The 19227-nt window shown below is 41.6% G+C and overlaps 1 protein-coding gene across 1 annotated transcript in view; it reads left to right on the plus strand.

The window, feature by feature from the left end:
* Positions 1-19227, plus strand: part of LOC311516632 (tumor protein D52-like) — a 195208-nt gene that overhangs the window by 74735 nt on the left and 101246 nt on the right. The window contains exon 6 of the mRNA XM_084620910.1: positions 14271-14452. Coding sequence (XP_084477036.1) covers positions 14271-14452 — 182 coding nt within the window. The remainder of the gene's footprint in view (positions 1-14270; positions 14453-19227) is intronic.

Below are 19227 nucleotides of genomic sequence, written 5' to 3' on the forward strand. Positions count from 1 at the left end.
CTCCATCATGACGTGTGGAAAAGGGCAGAGTTAAGGTGTCTAATGTAACCTAACTTTTGGCATTTTCTGATTTCTGAATGCAGCTTTAACATTCTCTTTATGTAGCTTTGTGTCTTAGATTTTATGGGTTTTGTTTTATTTGCTTTAAGAATAAAGTTGGAAAAAATAAAAACATAAGAAAGAACTTCACTTTCCATGACTTTGTAGTTCAGCAAGCTTTAAACAGGTTTGGCAGGAGCACTTGTAAATCAATTATTTGGAACTGTCTATCCAGACACCCTCAGAATGCCCTGTCCCACATATGCAGGAGACTTGCAGAAGGAGTTGCTAGATGCATAGAGGAATGCAGTGGGTGGGAGGGGCAGAGAGACCCTCTCATGCAAACTTTTAGCAACTGCACGCTTCAAAGGCACATCAGAGCAAGCCTTCTTTACACAAGTCTTATAAAGTGTGCAGCAACCTTTCTCTAAAGTTTTTGTCTCTTCAATATAAATGAGCTAGCCTGGAATACTGTGCAGCATGGGCACCTTAGGTGAATTAGTTACATGCTTAGGCCCCTTTTCTGCAAATGTGAGTAGTCAAGACCTTTGCAAAAGAGTACTGCACATGTGCAACAAGTGGTTTTTGAAAGGCTATAACTTGGTAAAATCAAAACTAAATTGTGCTAGAACACTCAGATCACTCCTTCTCATTGAAAGATATTTAAATATCAAATTTCAACTTTCTATCCCCATCATTTTTGGTTCTAGAGTTAATAAAGTAGGAAGAAGATTTTTTATATAATGGGAAAAATTATACATGTATTTTTCACCCTCTTACTCAGAACAGCTTTATTTTTAAATTTGGAAAAAAACAATTTTTTAGGCTGGGATTAAACATGGAAAAATTTAAATCCAAAATATGTAAATTTCAGAAAGTTATTAAATGAATGCAGATACTTAAACAATCTCAGTCATAGCAGTTACTGTTACTCATGGTATAATTCTATTCAGACTGGATCATTTATTGCTTTTTTCTTTCTTTTGGTAACCATTTCCAAGATTCCTTCACTGCATTTTTTTGGGGGAGGGATAGCTCCGTAGTTTAAGCATTGGCCTGCTAAACCCAGGGTTGTGAGTTCAATCCTTGAGGCCATTTAGGGATCTCGGGCAAAAATTGGGATTGGTCCTGCTTTGAGCAGGGGGTTGGACTAGATGACCTCCTGAGTCCCTTCCAACCCTGATATTCTATGATATTGAGTGTCTGAGTAAGAGTCTCCAGTTTTCACTGTGGTCTTTCAGTTTTCTGTTTTGTAATGTTTACTCTAACTCTTACTCATCTTTTTTTCATCTTTTCTCTGAATTTTGATATTCTTCCACAAAATTTGCTTTGTTCACTGGGGTCATTTTGAAGACTTATTTATAGTCGGTTATTTTTCTAAATTATTATTAAGTTGAAATAAGCAAGAAGGAATAATGCTGTCGAAAAGGCTGTTGGTATTCATTGCAATAGCTGTTGTATGAATTGTTTTTCAAACTACTAGAGAAGATTAAAATGTATTACTAATTCATATATTTCCAGTATTTTCAGTGCTTTGGTTGCAGGCAATAACCAGTTAACTTTAAAATATAATAGACAAAAATAGGATTGTGGTGACTCTCATGCTTACAGAAATGACCCAGGATAATACGTTTCCTAAGAAGAAGAAAGTTTTTAATACAATATTTTGTTGTGTGAGAATATCTTCTGACTTTCCATCCAACTGCCTCCCAAATCCCATTCAAAACTCTCCCTTGTGACTTTCCAAGTCAGCATTTAACTGTTTTCTCTGAGTTAATCACAGCTTTCACTTTCTTTGTTTTTGATAAAACATCCTTCTTTTATGACTTCTCCTGTTACCCTGTTTTATAAAGCAACTTTATTAAATAAAATTTCTTTCTGTTTCAGTTTATACAGTAGTTGTTTTTAATTCCTGCTGGTAATGAGATCCATGTTTGTGCTCCCTGCCATTATCTCCTATTGTATGGAATAAAGTAAAAAAGTCTCTTGTTTTAAAAAAAAAACAAAGAGGTCGATCTTGTCTTTGTGGTTGCCCATGTTGGCTTGTATGTTGAATCTGCTGGGAAATACTATGAGCTTTAATTGTGTGGGGTTTTTTAATATACCAGAAACCCAAAGGCCACTAATGAGGGAGGACAAAGAACTATACTATGATGGGAAAAAATTTCAAAACACAGTGTGCTTTAAAAAAGTAAACACTGTGTGTGTACAGTATTTAGTTGTAACTATACAAGTAAAAGTGGATTATAATTGAACATCTTACTTATGTGCCTTAATAGGTGAATTTTACTAACCCTGTATTTACTTGAATTATTCACACGCTAGCTAAAACTTTTGATTTGGTCTGTATCATGCAGGGTTGTATGATGAGTGGTCTTGTTTAAATTTCTGTTGCATGCCCAGATTGATGTGTATATTTTGTCCATACACATCATTTTGATTTTATAAGCAGTGTTGTGATTACAGTCTAAGATATAATTTGTCACATGTAGTGGATTCAATGAGTGGTAAGTCTTGAAAAACACTAAATGTAGTGGATACTGGTCAATTGCTTTGCTTTTGAGACCATTAGACTGCCAAGCCAGGATGGGTAGCAACAGTTTTGCCATCCATATTGAATTGCTGTATCATATCTGGCAAAATAGGAAGGAAAGACTTAATACTTCTGGTCTGGTGATATTTTCAAATCAAGAGATTAACAACTAAATCAGTACTGTTTACTGCTGGGGAAATTGTGCGCAGATTTCCTTTGCTTCCTTGCAGAAAATGGTTTCTGTGGGGAAGGAAAGAGAAGCTTCATCAGTACTCACTCACCCCTCACTGGCAGCTTGGCAGCTCAGATGCATCTGTTTGGGCTGCCGTGGTTGTGGGGAGAGGTAGATCGCTGCGGGGGAGGGAGATCTGGGGATCCCCCATAGAATCATAGAAGATTAGGGTTGGAAGAGACCTCAGGAGATCCTCTAGTCCAACTCCCTTCTCAAAGCAGGACCAACTCCAACTAAATCATCCCAGCCAGGGCTTTGTCAAGCTGGGCCCCAGCCGCCCGGGGATATTAGTCCCAGCTGGGGGAGGAGGATGGAGATGGAGTAGCTGGGCTGGGTCAGATCAAGCCCCAGAAACTTCCCCTGGCTTCAGGAAGCTCTGCACCGCGTGGTGGGGAAGAGGCTTGGGAGAGGGGTTCCAGGTGTGGGGGGTGAGGCTCAGCGGGAGGGTTTGATTGGAGGGGGGCCCGGATGCATGGGGCTTGGCTGGACAGGGGGAGCAGCTCCCTGTACAGTGACCCCTCCGCGCACCCAGAACACCCCCACTGAGTTCCCTCCACATCAGGAGCCCCCCTACTCCTTCTGCACTCAGACTGCCCCCCCCCCCGAGCCTTAGCTCCTGAATCAGGAGCCCCTCACACCACTGAGCCCCACTCATCAGGGATTCCCACCCCACTGAGCCCCAACCACGTGCACCCTGACCCCCCATTCCACCAAGCCCCACTCCCCCATCCCCCACTGGGCCCTAACCAGCTTCACCTGGACTCCCCTGCAGAGTCCTATTCCCCCTGTACTCAGAACCCCGCACCGAGCTCCTGTGCGTCCATGCACCCAGACACCCACTGAACTGCCCGCACCCAGATTGCACCTCACAGAAGCCTGGTACTCTTGAGGGAATTCTTTGAAGAATTTTAAATTTTTAGGTGAAGTTCTGCATATTTTAATTGATAAAATAACACAGAAACACAATAACTATAATCACACCGTTTTCAATTATTTTGGTAATTTATTTCAAATACTTGTCAGCAAATAATTGAAAATGGTGTGATTATATTGTATTATTTTGACAAACAAAATTTGCAGAATTTTAACATGTGCGCAGAATATTTAATTTTTTGCTACAGAATTCCCTCAGGAGTAACTGTTGAATAGTGTAACATGAATGACTTTGGTATAGACAATAGAATAGAGATTTGGAGAAGACATGCTGCACTGAAAACATGCCCTACCAAATTCAGGTCCATGATTTCAGGTATTTAAATCTGAAATTTCATGGTGTTGTAACTGTCAGGGTCCTGACCCAAAATGGGATTTTGGAGGGGTCGCAAAGTTATTTTAGGGAGGTCCCAGTATCGCCTTCCTTACTTCTGCACTGCTGCTGGCGGCGCTACTGCCTTCAGAGCCGGGCAGCTGGAGAGCGGCAGCTGCTGGCTGGGAGCCCAGGTCTGAAGGCAGCGCCACCGCCAGCAGCAGTGCAGAAGGATGGCCTGGTACGGTATTGCCACCCTCACTTCTGTGCTGCTGCCTTCAGAGCTGGGCCCTCAACCAGCAACTGCCACTCTCGGCCACCCAATTCTGAAGGCATCAGCACAGAAGTAAGGATGGTGTGGTATGGTATTGTCACCCTTATTTCTGTGCTGCTGCTGGTGGGGGGCTGCCTTTGGAGCTGGGCACCTGGCCAGCAGCTGCCGTCTCTGGCCACCCAACTCTGAAGGCAGCACAGAAGTAAGGGTGGCAATACCATGATCTCCCCTACAATAACCTTGTGACCCCCTGAAATCCCTTTTTGGGTCAGGACCCCTAGTTCGGTCTCCCCCATAAAATCTGTATAATGTAGGGTAAAATTCCACAAAAACACTTCACGGACTGTGAAATCTGGTCTTTTCATGGGCCCTACCAAATTCACAGCCTAGCTATATGTGTTATCCTTAACTGAAAGTCAAAATGGAACCTGGGGTTACATCATAGTACAGCACTTCTTGTATGGTCCAACACTACAAAAATATTAATACATTCTGTACAGCAAATAGGCCACAGTATTTAATATTGTAAATATAAATACGTAGTGTTTATTCATCAGCTTCTCTTTGCTTCTAATAACATCAGCTAATAGGTGAGATGAGCCTGTGACACAGCAGAAATAATAGCTTGTTTAATCCAAAAGGAAATTCTGAACAATATTTCTCTGAGGAATTTGGAGCTGCTGTGTAATAATTTATGAATACTGTATGTTGGTCTGGTTTGTGGGGTATTTTCTGTATGGCTAATATTGACTTAAATCAATAGGGCAAACTATCTGGAAAAACAGGCAGGGAAGAATTGCTCAAGATAATACCTTTCTGTGCTAATAATTGAGAGTTAAGGAATAATGCCAGAAATCTTAGCTCTGAAGATTTTGCCTCCTCCCCAACTAACCTACAGAACTGGTTTGGACCAACACATAAAAGAGATCCGTAGAACTTTGACAGGTTTTAAAAAAGCACTCTCTAAAGGCCATGTGTAGTAGTTCAGGGGAAGCAGATTGAGACTCCAAGAACTGATGGGAGTGTCTGAAGAAGTTAGGTCTTGCCTATATTACCATCAGGGGATGGTAAGCCTCTAGGTAAGTAGACGTGTGTAGACTATTAGGGCCTGTGTGCACTACAGACTTAAATCACTACACTGTTAGGTCACCTTACATCCACCACAGTAATTACTGTGGTGCCTGATGTTCACACTACCCTCCTGTTGGTGGTGCATGTCCTCACCAGGAGCGCTTCCACCAATTGAAGAAGGGCAGCGTGGGGAGGCTGAGAGCCAGGGCTCTCAGCTCTGTGCAGCTTCCCACCGGGAACCTAGCTGTTCCTGGGGCTTCTCGCCTTCCCACCAGCAGTGTGGCCCAGCTACCTGGGCTTCTTGCCTCCCCATCATGAGTGAGGGGAAGCCACCTGGGTTTTTTGCCTTCCTGAATGGGGAGCTGGGCGGATGCAGCCCAGTTCCGAGTGGGGAGCAGCAGGCAGCCTGGCTATAGCCCCCTGGCTTTCTTGTCAATTTCACAGCTCCAGCATGGAGCCCTGAAATTGACCAGATAGCCAACAGCCCAAGTAAGTAAGGCAGCAGACCTAACTACACCGACTTAAGCCCTAGGTCTTTCGTGGAGGTGGAGTTATTATGTCGGTGTAGTAGGGCACTTACGTCAGCAGGACGAGGCTTTAGTGTGTACTCTGACATACATAGGTTGACATAAGCTGACTTATGTCGACCTAACTGAGTAGTGTAGACCAGGCCTTAGTTCATTTTAAATCCTTTTTCTGTACAAGCTAAAGCTTTGTTCCTACTTCTAAAATAAACAATACTTCTGTTTTAAGAAGGCTGTCTGACCAGAAATACCACGGGTCACAGACTCCCAACAGGAAGAATCACAGTTGCCCAGACTAGCTGACTTGGGCTTGCACTGCAGGGCTGTTTTATTGAAGTGTAGACTTCTGGGCTCGGTCTGGAGTTCAGGCTCTAGGACCCTGCGAGGTGGAGCTAGGGCTGCAGCCTGAGCCCAACATCTATACTGCAATTAAACAGTCCTGCGAGCCTGAGTCAGCTGGCATGGGCCAGCTGTGAGGAGTCTAATTGCAGTATAGACATACCCATTGAGTCTTTCATTTTGTTGGACATCAGGTGCTGCAAAACTATATTGTGCGTGAGCTGTCTTCAGCTATGCAGCTCCCATTGGCTTCAAGGTGAGAAGTATATGCACAGCTGAGAGCAAAGTTTGGACTTGAGTACAGAAACCCCAAAATCTTATAACGGTTTATTATCAACGTTACAAGCCTTATCTTTGGGAATTGGCATTTTAAGAATTGTAAGGGTTGCTGTTTCTAGAAGTAATGCCTGGAGCACATTTTGGTTAAAGGGTGGTGGTTGAGGAGAAAAAAATGGTATAACTGAAGAACAAAATGTGTGTTGGTGATTTTTTAATAGAAAACTCCAGAGAGAGACCCACTAAGTGGGTTGTGTAAATAGTGACTCCCTGGGTTTGTAGTAATTTGTATGACCATTTATTTAAAATTGCTAGAATTTTCACTCATATTTAAATAGTAATATATAACTTTTATAGGTACAATATTGCAGAACCATAAGCTCTTGTGGGCTAGTACATAGAAATGAAATATTTATTGTAAAGAAATACAGTTAAAGTGACTTAATGGTAATGATTTTCATCAGGTCAGATGAGGATTTTTTTATTTTATAGTAGACTGCCTACTCCTTCTTGTTTTCCAATTGCGTCCTTAATTGCTGTGGCAATACAGTACCTCTCACTATAAAAGACCTATTTCAAATAACACATTTTTTCCCTATTTTTATTTGTTGTAACTAGGCAGGAGATGTCTGCCCTTGTCAGTGTTTTACACTGGCAATCCTATATTTATGTACATGATAGTTGCATTCTTCGCATACTGCTTTATGTTAACATAATTCATTCCACAACTGCAGGAATTTAACCAACCATCTCATTTATCCATGTTTCATTTGTATTCCACACATTCCAACATGCACACTGCTTGTCCTTGCAAGCAGACATAAAATGTTCGTAGGTTTTTCAAGACCTGTTGCTCATTTGGGTGGGATGGGACCACCTTGCTGTTAAGTTGGCGGGGGGGGGGGGTTTACTTCAGAAAATGTGCATGGCCTTCCTCCATTACCTGCGGATCTTTTACTGAGGTTTGGGACTATGATTTTTCCATCCTTTGTTCAAGATATATTGCCTTGCAGAATATTTAGTTTTAGGGAGAGACCAGATTCGTAGTGTTTTTCATACTGACCTATACAGTGTACCTAGGAAACTGAACATATCCAAAATGTTGTGGTTTGTGTTAAACCCTTCTGGCGTCTTCCCTTTTTAATGTCTAGGGTGTAGAAAACAGTTATTTACACTTAATTTGCCTAGATCATTGTTGGGCAACCTGCAGCCCGTCAGGGTAATCTGCTGGCAGGATGCCAGACAATTCGTTTCCATTGCACGGCCGCCCGCAGCTCCCAGTGGCTGTGGTTCGCCATTCCCAGCCAATGGGAGCTGCGGGAAGCAGCAGCCAGCACAACTCTGTGTCCCGTGCTGCTTCCTGCAACTCCCATTGCCCAGGAACAGTGAACCGCAGCCACTGGGAGTTGCAGGCAGCCGTAAAAATGTAAACAAACTGTGTGGCGGCCTGCCAGATTACCCTGACAGGCTGTGTGCTGCCCACGGGCTGCAGGTTGCCCACCACTGGCCTAGATGTTTGACACCCTTTTTGTACATCTGAGTTTTATTTGTCATGTTTTTTTAAATTTTTAAAATTTTATCTTCATCATGATTAAGTATACTTTATATCGTAGACAGGTCTGAATGTTTGACAGGAAAGCGAGCAGCTGTAAATAACTTGAGGTCCAGAGGTTTGCACTCTCAATTCTGCTGTGTATTCTGGAAGAAAATAATTAGAGGAGACTTAGAAGTCACAAAGAGAAAATAACAAATACATCAGAAGGTGATCTAAGAGTGGAATTACATGTTTGGAAGAAGCTGAAGACACACAAATCAACATCTAATGAGAAATCCTGGAAGTCGCACAGAAAATTAACGAAGTTGCAGTTTCTGCCACGAGATTGTAAATGAAGGTATTGATGGTGGTGATAGCCCACAGAAAAGTCTTGGAGCTCCTGTACACCAACCGTTAGAACCTCATCACCATCATAGCAACTTAGGAGAGTCTCCCTGCTTCAGGCACATGGGTTTGTAATAAATCACAAGAAGATCCATAATCCCTTCTGAGAGAATTGTCCACCTAGAAGTCAATAGGTTCAAAAGAGGGAGATTTCTTGGCAGAGCAAAGGTTCGATGAGACCCAGATGTTGATCTCCGTGGTGTCAAGGAACCAAGTTCGTCCATCCATCTTTACCTGCAGCTTCTGCGGCTTCCAGTCTTGTGCGCGGAGCCTATTCCAAGGGCAAGTTTGCACATAAGAGAGCTTCAGGAGCTAAGCTATTTCCTACAAGAGATGCTTAGAAGAATTAAGATATTATCCAGAGTAACCCATTCCCTCAGTTTGTGAAAACAGAAAACCCATATGATATTAATATTATGAATTTTCCTTCACAGTCCCAAAAATCTTGATCATGGATGTCACGCTTTCGGGGTGGAGAGCTCATTGGGGATGTCATAATACACAGGCAATATGCTTGAGATCACTGAGGCTTCAGACCATCAAATTACTAGAGATGAGAGTGCTAAGGGTAGCCATTGGGACTTCCAGGGTATGTCTACACAGGGATAAAAGCCTTGTGGCATGGCTGCGGCTGGCCTGGATCCGCTGACTTAGGCTTGGGATGGGGCTAAAAATCACCGTATAGATGTTCAGGCTTGGACTGGAGCCTGAGCTCAGGGACACTCCACCCTCACAGGGTCCCAAAGCTCATGCTGCAGCCGAAGCCCAAATGTCTATGCAGCAGTTTTTCAGCCTTGGAGCCCAAGCCCCGTGAGTGCAAGTCAGCTGATCCAGGCCAGCCGAGGTGTTTTATCCTTGTGTAGACATGCCGTCAGAATCACTTGCAGGCACAGGTTCTGGATCAGACAACACAATGACGTTGGTATGTCATTGTCTGGCAAGGGAGCAAAGAAGCTTGAGTCTGAACACAAATCAAAGATCCTCCATGGGTGCAGTGACACTGAGCCTCCATCAGGAAGATCCACATAAAAGAGACAGTGAACACAAAAGCAGCTAAGACACCAGCATATGGACAATTCAGTGGTTTCTGTATCAAGAAGTATTCCAATTCCTATCCAGGAAGTAAGGCCATGCCCCAGGTGGGCCTATTCATATCCAGTTGAAATGTGAAAACAAGGCTCTTCTTCATCAGCCTAGCAGATTTAGGGATCTGGGGCAAAATTGGGGATTGGCCCTGCTTTGAGCAGGGGGTTGGACTAGGTGACCTCCTGGTCCCTTCCAAACTGAGATTCTATGATAACCAAATATTCCTCTATACATCCCTTTTTCTTGTTTTTGCTGGTGAGAGTAATTCAAAATATTAAACTGGAGGAAATGATGGCCATTCTGATTACCCAAATTGGCTAAGAAGTCAGCAGGCTAAGCCCTAGTAGAGTTGCCACAGAGACTGCCAAACCATCTTCCAAGCAGATAGTATCTCCTGTTCTGTGGCTCAGTCTGCATTCCAACTGAGGTTACCTGAGCCTAGTAGCTTGGTATTGAGTGCAAATGCCAAAGTAAGAGTGGATACTCCTCCAAAGTCATAAATACCTCTCTTAGCCTCCCATAGACTTCTAAATTCCTAAGTCACTTTTGAAAATAAGGACTTAGATTTTTAAGTCACTTGACGCTATTGAACATTTTACCTAATGCTCTTAAAGTGTAATGGGGAGGTCAGTCAGTACCCGTTGTAGATTTTGGCATTGTCTATAAGGTGCTAAAAAGTGCAAGAAATTATGTTTGTGCTTTCCTGCAAAATACTTCAACAGGCAGAATCTTAGACAATTTTTACTACTTAGATATGAGGATTCAAATGCAATAATCGGTTATATAAGATTTTTAGGATGATTCGTTGTAGATGTTTGTTTGTGTCACTTGAGCAGCATGTAGGGAAGCCTGAGGATTGGATGAAGCATTACCTAGATTGCCGTATCACCTGAAGAAATACAAATTGTTAATGCTTACTATCAACATTCCTATTGTATCTGGGTTTTATTCTTGAAGCACAGCAAGTGCTTTTGTAAAATTAATTTATTTTACCCAGTTTAATTTAGTTTATATTATTATTATTTATTATTATTATTGCCTAAATTTGAAAAAAAAAAGTGTGCATTTGTGATTGTAAAGCAGAAGGTTTTTATACAGAATACTTATGCTGGTGGTGCATCAACAGCTACTTCTATCTCTAGGTAATAGGTGTTTTGTATACACAATTGCTTAAAAGTATTTTAGTCAGAGTTCTGGGGTGCTACTGTTTACACTGGTAGTTTCTGAATCAGCAGATTTGCCAGGTATCAGATCTCTAGCTCAATTTTCATTTCCTGAGGTTTTGCTATGTCAGGACAACCCAAGCTGTTTCTGCATTCCAATAAGTCGGAATTCAAAACTATCCCTTTTTGTTATGATGTTCTTAGGAATGAGGTTGCCAAATTTACAGATAGAATGTGATGGCCCTGTTCTAGCTACATGATTACTGCTGTGTGGCTGCTAACTTTTTCAGCATCTGTTTAGTTTACGCTGGGGTATGTGTGTTTTTTATAGTGTCATATTTGATAAATAACACAGAAGCTATCTGTTAAGAGTTATGAGATAGAAACATCTTTGCTTCCCATTAAGCATGCTTTTGATTCTTTGACTTAAATACGATATGGTTTCAAGTAGTTTGAAATGTTTTAGTTTTCTGATTGAATAGTTTGTGTCTCATGTTGTCCAGTCTCTTCTAACAATTAAAACACATTACTGCTGATGCGTCAATAGGTTGTTTGATTAGTTCCTTGGCATGAAGAGATTAGATTTCCCATTTCAAAGGGTAAATAGTATCATAGATGTCTGTAGCAGTGGTACTCTGTATTTTAGACTACATTGTGTAGACGATATAAAAGGTGATAAAAATGTTAGAGCCTGGAATGTCTTTTTTACCATTTAAAAATGACTGGTACATGGGCTAACTTCACTACAGATGGAAGTAGGTATAATTCCCTCACCGCTTATATCAGCAGTGAGTTTCACCCAAGCTTTCTAGATATTGAGCCTTATCCTGCTAGGTCCTGAGCTCCTTGTGTGAGGTTCTGAGTGTCCCCTAATCCCATTGGAGTTAACATAACATCAGGGTCGGTGCAAGAATGTTTTGCGCCCTAGGCGAAACTTCCACCTTGCACCCCCTCCCACCCTGCGGCGCCCCCCCCCCGTGGCAGCTCCCCTCCACCCTGAGGTGGCCCCCCCTGCGGCAGCTCCCCGCCGCCCCCTCTCCCCTCAGGGAGCCGTGCAGCAACTCCCCTCGGCCCGGGAAGCCGTGCGGCAACTCCCCACCCCAGCCCACCTCTGCTCCGCCTCCTCTCCGAGCACGCCGCCGCCGCCTCTTCTCTCGTCTCCCAGGCTTGCGGTGCCAATCAGCTGTTTGGCACGCAAGCCTGGGAGGGAGAGAAGCAGAGCGGGGTGGCGTGCTGAGAGGAGGAGGCAGAGCAGAGGTGAGCTGGGGCGGGGAGCGGTTCCCCTTTGTGTCACACCCTCCCCCGTTACTTGCTGCAGGCATCCCTCCCCGCGCCCCTCTGCTGCAGCTCACCTCCGCTCCACTGCCTCCCCGGAGCGTGCTTTTGGCCACCCCCAACCACTTGGCGCCCTACGCGACCGCCTAGTTCGCCTAGTGGTTGCACCAGCCCTGCATAACATGGGTTGAGCCATTCTGAGCTCCTTTCAGGGTTGACCCACTAAATAGAAAAAAGTGATGCAACTATAATTTTTAATAGCATTTAGTAGCCTTGAGACTTTTGATGCTATGTATTAAAAAAGCAGGAAATTACTGAAAAGCAATGCTCCTCTACATCAACGAAATTTCTAAAGGTTTGGCTATTTGATTATTACTCGTTCCATTGAGATTAGGAGCCCATATGCCTTGGCTTGGAAAAATCAGCAGCCGAAATTATATAAAGAAGTTATTCTGTTAAGGTAATAATTGCTAAGTGCTAAAAAGCATTGATGAACGGGTTCTCTTTGCAACTTACGAATAAAAATGTTCTTTTTCATGCACTTTCTGTTTCTAGGATGTACTATCTCAAAAAACCATGCGTCTGTCCACAAATTCTCTTGCTTCCCAGAAAAAGGCTGCTGTTATCATATTTTATAGGCACCCATCTTAAAATTAACTGAACTTAGTATCTTAGTAGTTAGTATTGTTCTCATAAATGCTGCTTCTTTCTGACAATGGTATATCTAGGTATTTTAAGGCTTTCATTTCTTAATACTAAGATTAAAGCCTTTTACTTGGAATATTTAGGTACATAGTACCCTGTGTATAGAGCTGAGTATTTACTATTTGGTCTAAATTCTCTTAGAATTTTCCTTTGAGTGTTTTACTCCTTGGTTATTATATATTGTCACTGATGGCTGAATTATTAGCTTTTAACTGTACACTTAAATACTCTCGTCTTGTTTCCAGATCTTTCATGTCAGTCACATTATGCTCAGTTAGCATCAGCCAGCACAGATGGCAGCTAAAGTACCTCAGTTTCACAGAGATGTATTTTTCAGTTATTGTTTTTAATTGGATGTGGAGAGATGTTTTTATTAAAATCTATGGATGAGTGTTCTCAAGAAAATACAGTAGTATCAGACATAATTTAAACCTCACCAGAGAGACAGATTGGGGACCTAGGGGAGCAGGCCTCCCTGAAACCAAAAGAAAAGGGGGAGGTCTCCTTTTGCTTGAGGAGGAGGATTTGTGGTCCCCAATTGTCTTCAAGGGGAAAAAATAGTGTTCTATGCATTTTGCCAGTCGGCACTTGAATTCAAGTGTTTTGTTTGAGATTTTGGTGTATGAGAGAGAAAAAAAGATGTTGTTATGCATTCTCTGTGGCAGGGGTTCTCAAACTGGGGGTCGTGAGCCCTCAGGGAGTCGCAACGTTATTACATGGGGGGTTGCAAACTGTCGGCCTCCACCCTCAAAGCCTGCTTCACCTCCAGCATTTATAATAATGTTAAATATAAAAAGTTTTTTAATTTTTAAGGGGGGTTGTACTCAGAGGTTTGCTGTGTGAAATGAGTCATCAGTATAAAAGTTTGAGAACCACTGCTCTATGGGTATTTAAAAAAAATCAAGTGTGTACATGTATGTACTTCCATATCATTACTCTGATGAAATATTTTCCATGTTTATATGAGGGGTGTAAATAAAAAAGCTGTGAGCATTAATCCATAATTTGGACTGTTCCTTTTATTATTTAAATACAAAAGCCAAAAAGCTAAATTGTCAAAAATTAAAAAATAATTACAGTCAGTAATGTCTTGCCAAATTTATTTGAGTGCATTTTCAATGAGGAAGTAGTAAATTAAAATCTAATTTTAATAAGGTTCTACATGCAAGTAAATCATATCAACTAGCAAATATACCTTTTAAAGAACTATTACATTATTTTATTAAATTATTGATTAGTTAATGTCTATAGAACACTTTGAAGGTATGCCTTACTACATAGGTGCAAAGTATTATTTATCATCTCTATATAGCTGAACTGTTAAAATATTGCCCTTTTTAATATGTAAAATGTTTTGGATCAGAGAAATAATATACCATAAACTGAAGTCCTCTCAAAAGGCAAGAATTTACAAAAAATGTACCAGGGACATGAAATTTTGAATTGTATTGTAGTGAATGGCTCTTGTTTATACATTAAAAATAAGATTTAGTGTCTCGTTTAGACATTAGTTGCATTTTATGTATGGAAATATGTTTAACATTTTTTTTCCTTATATTTATCTGTAGGTGCCTTCAAAAAATGTGGAATCCTTCGCATCCATGTTGAGACGCTCTCCTTTAGTTCAGATGGGGCCCGCCAAAGACAAAATAGTGCTTGGTCAAATCTTCCACATTGTAGAAGATGATCTTTATATAGATTTTGGTGGCAAGTTTCACTGTGTGTGCAAACGACCAGACGTAGATGGAGAGTAAGTAATACTATTGTGGTAAAGGAATAAAATTTGCAAGAAAACCAGGATACCTAGGCAGTCAGAAATCTCTTTGGAATGATCTCAGATAGGGTTTCTTTATAATTTGTTAATTTTAAACTGCTGAACTATGGATTGCAGGTGGAGAGCTAATCCAAATCACAAAAAGGTTTGGTTTTGCTCCGAAGTCACTGCATTAAGAGCAGATTCCCTTACATTATCAATCATTGGCACACAAATGTTACAAACTCTTAAAGCCCAGAGGGGAATTACTTTTGTTAAATGTGTGATTTGTAAACAGAACATTAACTGGAGATCCAAAGTAATTTATTTGTTAATGTTTTCTGTCTTCTTTTAGTTCAGGTTTTTAAATTGTCAAAATTTTATCTTTGCACCTTGAAATGCACATTGACCACAAATGAATAATGAACAATTGGACTGAGATAAATTGTGATGACATAAATGGATAAATATGATACAGTTTAGATTCATTGCCTGTTTCTAGTTGAGTGCACCACGAATATATTCGTATAAGCCTTTCTCTGATGGGCAAAATATATGCATGAAATGTCAGATTCCTGTATTTGTAGATGTTGGTTTCAAAAGAAACAATTAATTAAAACCATCTATTTCTGTAGAAAACAAGCTTTATTTTTTTGAGGAGAAACATATTTCTGCTGTTATGAGTACAAAGAAGATAGCATTACACATGTGAACTGAATATAAACTGGGTTCATTGTTGTCTTCCTCGCTTTTCAGAGACAGCTCCATACCTCTGCAGCTGAGTTGCAGGTTGCCCAGTGGCAATGGTAGCAGCGTGAAATTAACAGCTCAGTTTCACTTTTGCTATCCTGAAACTTGTGGCGTTTGGTTAAGCTGTTAGCTTTCTCATGCAGCAGCATGATTCCTATGAGCAGAAAGGAGAACAGGAACTGAAATGAGGAAGGAGGCTCCAAAAACAGGGACTAGGGAGGAGCAGAGTAGTGCAGACCCACTCTCTCGAAGCAGACTGGAGGCTCTGGTGAGGCAAGAAGAGACAAAATTCCTTTTCCCTTCCGGCAGCCAAAGGAGGGTTGAGCTTCAGATTTATCAGACACCTTATGCCAGAGGCTGATCATAAAAGATAGAGCCTCGGAAGCCTCTAGGGACAGCACCCTAGTAGAGATATTGTTGCTTGCCCTATTTGCAGCTGCTGGGGAACAGGGCTTCTCACCAGGTTCTTGCCCTTGGACCTTGCTGATGGGAGCCCCCTTCTTGTCTTTCATATCTGAATCTGGCTAGTAGGTTTACTCTTCTGTCCAGTAGGTGTCTGGTCAAAAACTATAATAGGCATCAGTGTGTCAAAGTTGAGAAACCAAACATTTACTGAAAATGTATTTTTTGTGAAAACTTGAGCACATGTGAGAATAAAAACTCACTTTCATTATTCAGTTCACTTTCACTCTTTAGTTTTTGTGCATTAGCACAATGCTGTGGTGCTTGAGTTCACAATGGTATGGTACATTTAAATCTACCCCCAACTTAAAAAAATTTTTTTAAAGGTTTGAAATTATTTGTATTGGGTTGGATGAAACCCCTCACTACCATACCTAAAATAATTGTCTTAAACTATCTTGACAATAAAAGCCAACTCTGGAGTATTTTGATTTCCAAACGTTTTTAATTTGAAATAACAAGTTTGTGCATAAGACTCTAATGTAATTTTGTAATCAAACGGCATTTGCGTATTCATGATTTTGCTCCCTAATATTTTCTAAAATAACGGCATAGTGATTTTTGTAGTGTTGCCTCTCTGACAACAGATGTGTTTGACAGGCCTGTGACTTTCAAAGCAGATATGATTGACAAATATAAGGTAGATAGCACGTGCCATGAATGGTAGTAGTACATTTTTTGACACAGATGTGAAATAAACAAGGTAATTTCTCAGTTCAGGCTACTTGTAGGGTAAAAATAAAGGGGGATTAATTCTGCGTATGGTGAGCATCTTCAAAGAAAGTCCTCCAGCCTTATTGACTTCACTGGGAGCTCAGTACACTCAGCACTCTCAGGACCAGGTCTATAGAATCAACCTATATTATGTATTCAAGGCAACTAAATTTAAAATGCAGAAAAGAGAGAAAATTCAGGGTGGGAAAAGGCAAAAGAAAATCCAACCTTTCTACATAGTTCTAGTGAATTTTATGTTAACAGTTTATTTAGAATCTTGATTTAATATTATGATAGTTTAAAATTTGATCCATTACTATCATAAATTTACTTATAAAAGATAGAAAACTTTAAAGTCTGTGGTTAGTGTAGCTCATACAGCGAGAATGATCAGTAATCATGGCAATCATAATAGGTCTTAATGTCTTGTATTAACAGGACATTGCATCATATTTTGGTGACAGAACATAGCACAGGAAAGAGAAAAAATGTATCTCAAAGGAATTTGTCCCCAAGTCCAATAGTGTTTGTGCCTGTATGGACCCATCTCTAGTGTTCCTTTTCCCCATCTTTCTTTTAAGGTTTACATTTGAACATGTATTGTGGTGGGTGGATTGGGGTGGGGCTAAGGAGTTGGAAGTATAGAGCTCAACTAAATTACTACCAAACCATCACTTAACCCTCCACAGATACTCCAGAACAAGTGCAAGATTAGCCCCTGTTGGTTTTTAAATTCGCATATAAATGGGTAGATTAATTTTGATGAAATTGACATGGGGTGGTATTAGTACTCTTTCTGATAGTTTTTTTTTTTAGTGTCAACAGTTATATTATGAGATGTCTTCTTCCTACAGCACATAGTTAAACTAATTATCCAAAACTTGGCACATTGGTCAGTGTGTGCGTACAAGGGACTTTTGGATCAAAAGCAAATCTGGAAACTGCTATCTTGGCTAGATGCATTAATATTTAAGTAGTCATAACTATGTCTTGAAGTTAATGCCTCATGAAGAGGAATAAGTGGGAAGGTCATGCCTCTGCTTGTCTGATTACTTCTGTCTGCTTGCAGACTAAAGACAGCAGTGCACTGATTTTATAAAATTAAGGTTGCATTCTCAGAACAATACTACCTTCTCATGTTTAATAAGAACCTGGTATAAATAATGTGTGGAGACTCTGCTTTGGATATTCCTGTGTCCCTCACCTGAGACAGAGATGGAGACTGACTTACAGTTTGGAAGCAAATGAATAATCATTTTTTACTAAAAAAAAAAAAAAAAAATCTTTAGTTTGGCAGAAGATGCTAACGTGGTTCTATTCTAGAAAGTGACAGGGTAAGAATATCATCCTCTTTTATAAAAAAAAAAAAAAAAAAAAAAAAAGGAGTACTTGTGTCACCTTAGAGACTAACCAATTTATTTGAGCATAAGCTTTCGTGAGCTACAGCTCACTTCATCGGATGCATACTGTGGAAAGTATAGAAGATCTTTTTATACACACAAAGCATGAAAAAATGGGTGTTTACCACTACAAAAGGTTTTCTCTCCCCCCCACCCCACTCTCCTGCTGGTAAAAGCTTATCTAAAGTGATCACTCTCCTTACAATGTGTATGATGATCAAGTTGGGCCATTTCCAGCACAAATCCAGGTCCCCCCTCCCCCTTCACAAACCCACTCTCCTGTTGGTAATAGCTTATCTAAAGGGGGGGAGAAAAGCCAATGGGAGCTTCAGAGGAGGTACCTGGAGGCGTGGCAAAGGCAGCGCACGGAGCCCGGTGCCCCTCCCTCCTGGAGCGGTGCTGCCACCCCAGAGTCACTTTAGGTAAGCGGCACTGAACCGCTGGAGCCCGAAACCCCCTGCACCCCTCACCCCAACTCCCTGCCCTGAGCCCCGCTGCACCCTGTACCACCGTGCACCACAACCTTCTGCCCTGAGCTCCGTCCCGCAGTCCGCACCCCTCCTGCACCCCAACCCCCTGCCCTGAGCCCCCTGCCACACCCCGCATGCCTCCTGCACCCAACCCCCTACCCTGAGCTCCCTCCTGCAGTCCACCCTGGTCCTGCACTCCGCACCCCTCCTGTACCCCAACCCCCTTCCCTGAGCCCCCTCACATACCCCACACCCCTCCTCCACCCCAATCCCTTGCCCTGAGCCCATTCCTGTACACCGCACCCCCTCCCACAACCCGCACTGCCTCCCACACCCCAAACCCCTGCCCTGGCCCTGCATACAATTTCCCCACCCAGATGTGGCCCTCGGCCCAAAAAGTTTGCCCGCCACTGCTGTAGAGTCAATCTAGCTGGAGAGTGAATTGTCTGATATTGTGACTCACGTTGCCAACAGAAATGTTTACAAAGTGGATATTTATTGTTGGTAGAGCATGAGCCAGAAAGGAGACATCTTGACTTTCAGATTGCGTATTGAATGTAGAGGGCTAAACTAACAATTTAGAAAAACCATCAGATTTAATCTGCAGTTACTGAAACAGACATGGAACCTTGTGATGCTATTCTTACAAGTCACTTTCCAGAGTAGAACTATACTTTTATACCTATTCTAGTGTGACTTGTACTGCAGATCTCTCTTTTTAATTTGTTCTTCTCTTTTCAGGAATGTTAAACTCCCCAAAAGTGTTACTTTTTGATAACAATAAGAAAAAACAGGGAGAAAAAGTACCTTTTGCCCCTAAATAATCCTGTCTCAAGTGATGAGCCTGCAATGCCTCCTCGATAACTTTGGCTTATTACTCTAGAACAGAGGTCCTCAAACTTCATTGAGCCGTGACCCCCTTCTGACAACAGAAATTCTTACAAGATCCCAGGAGGGTCTTAGGCCTGAACCCACC

This window comes from Lepidochelys olivacea (genome assembly GCF_965140295.1).
Source record: "Lepidochelys olivacea isolate rLepOli2 genome assembly, chromosome: 2".
Lineage (NCBI taxonomy): Eukaryota > Metazoa > Chordata > Testudines > Cheloniidae > Lepidochelys > Lepidochelys olivacea.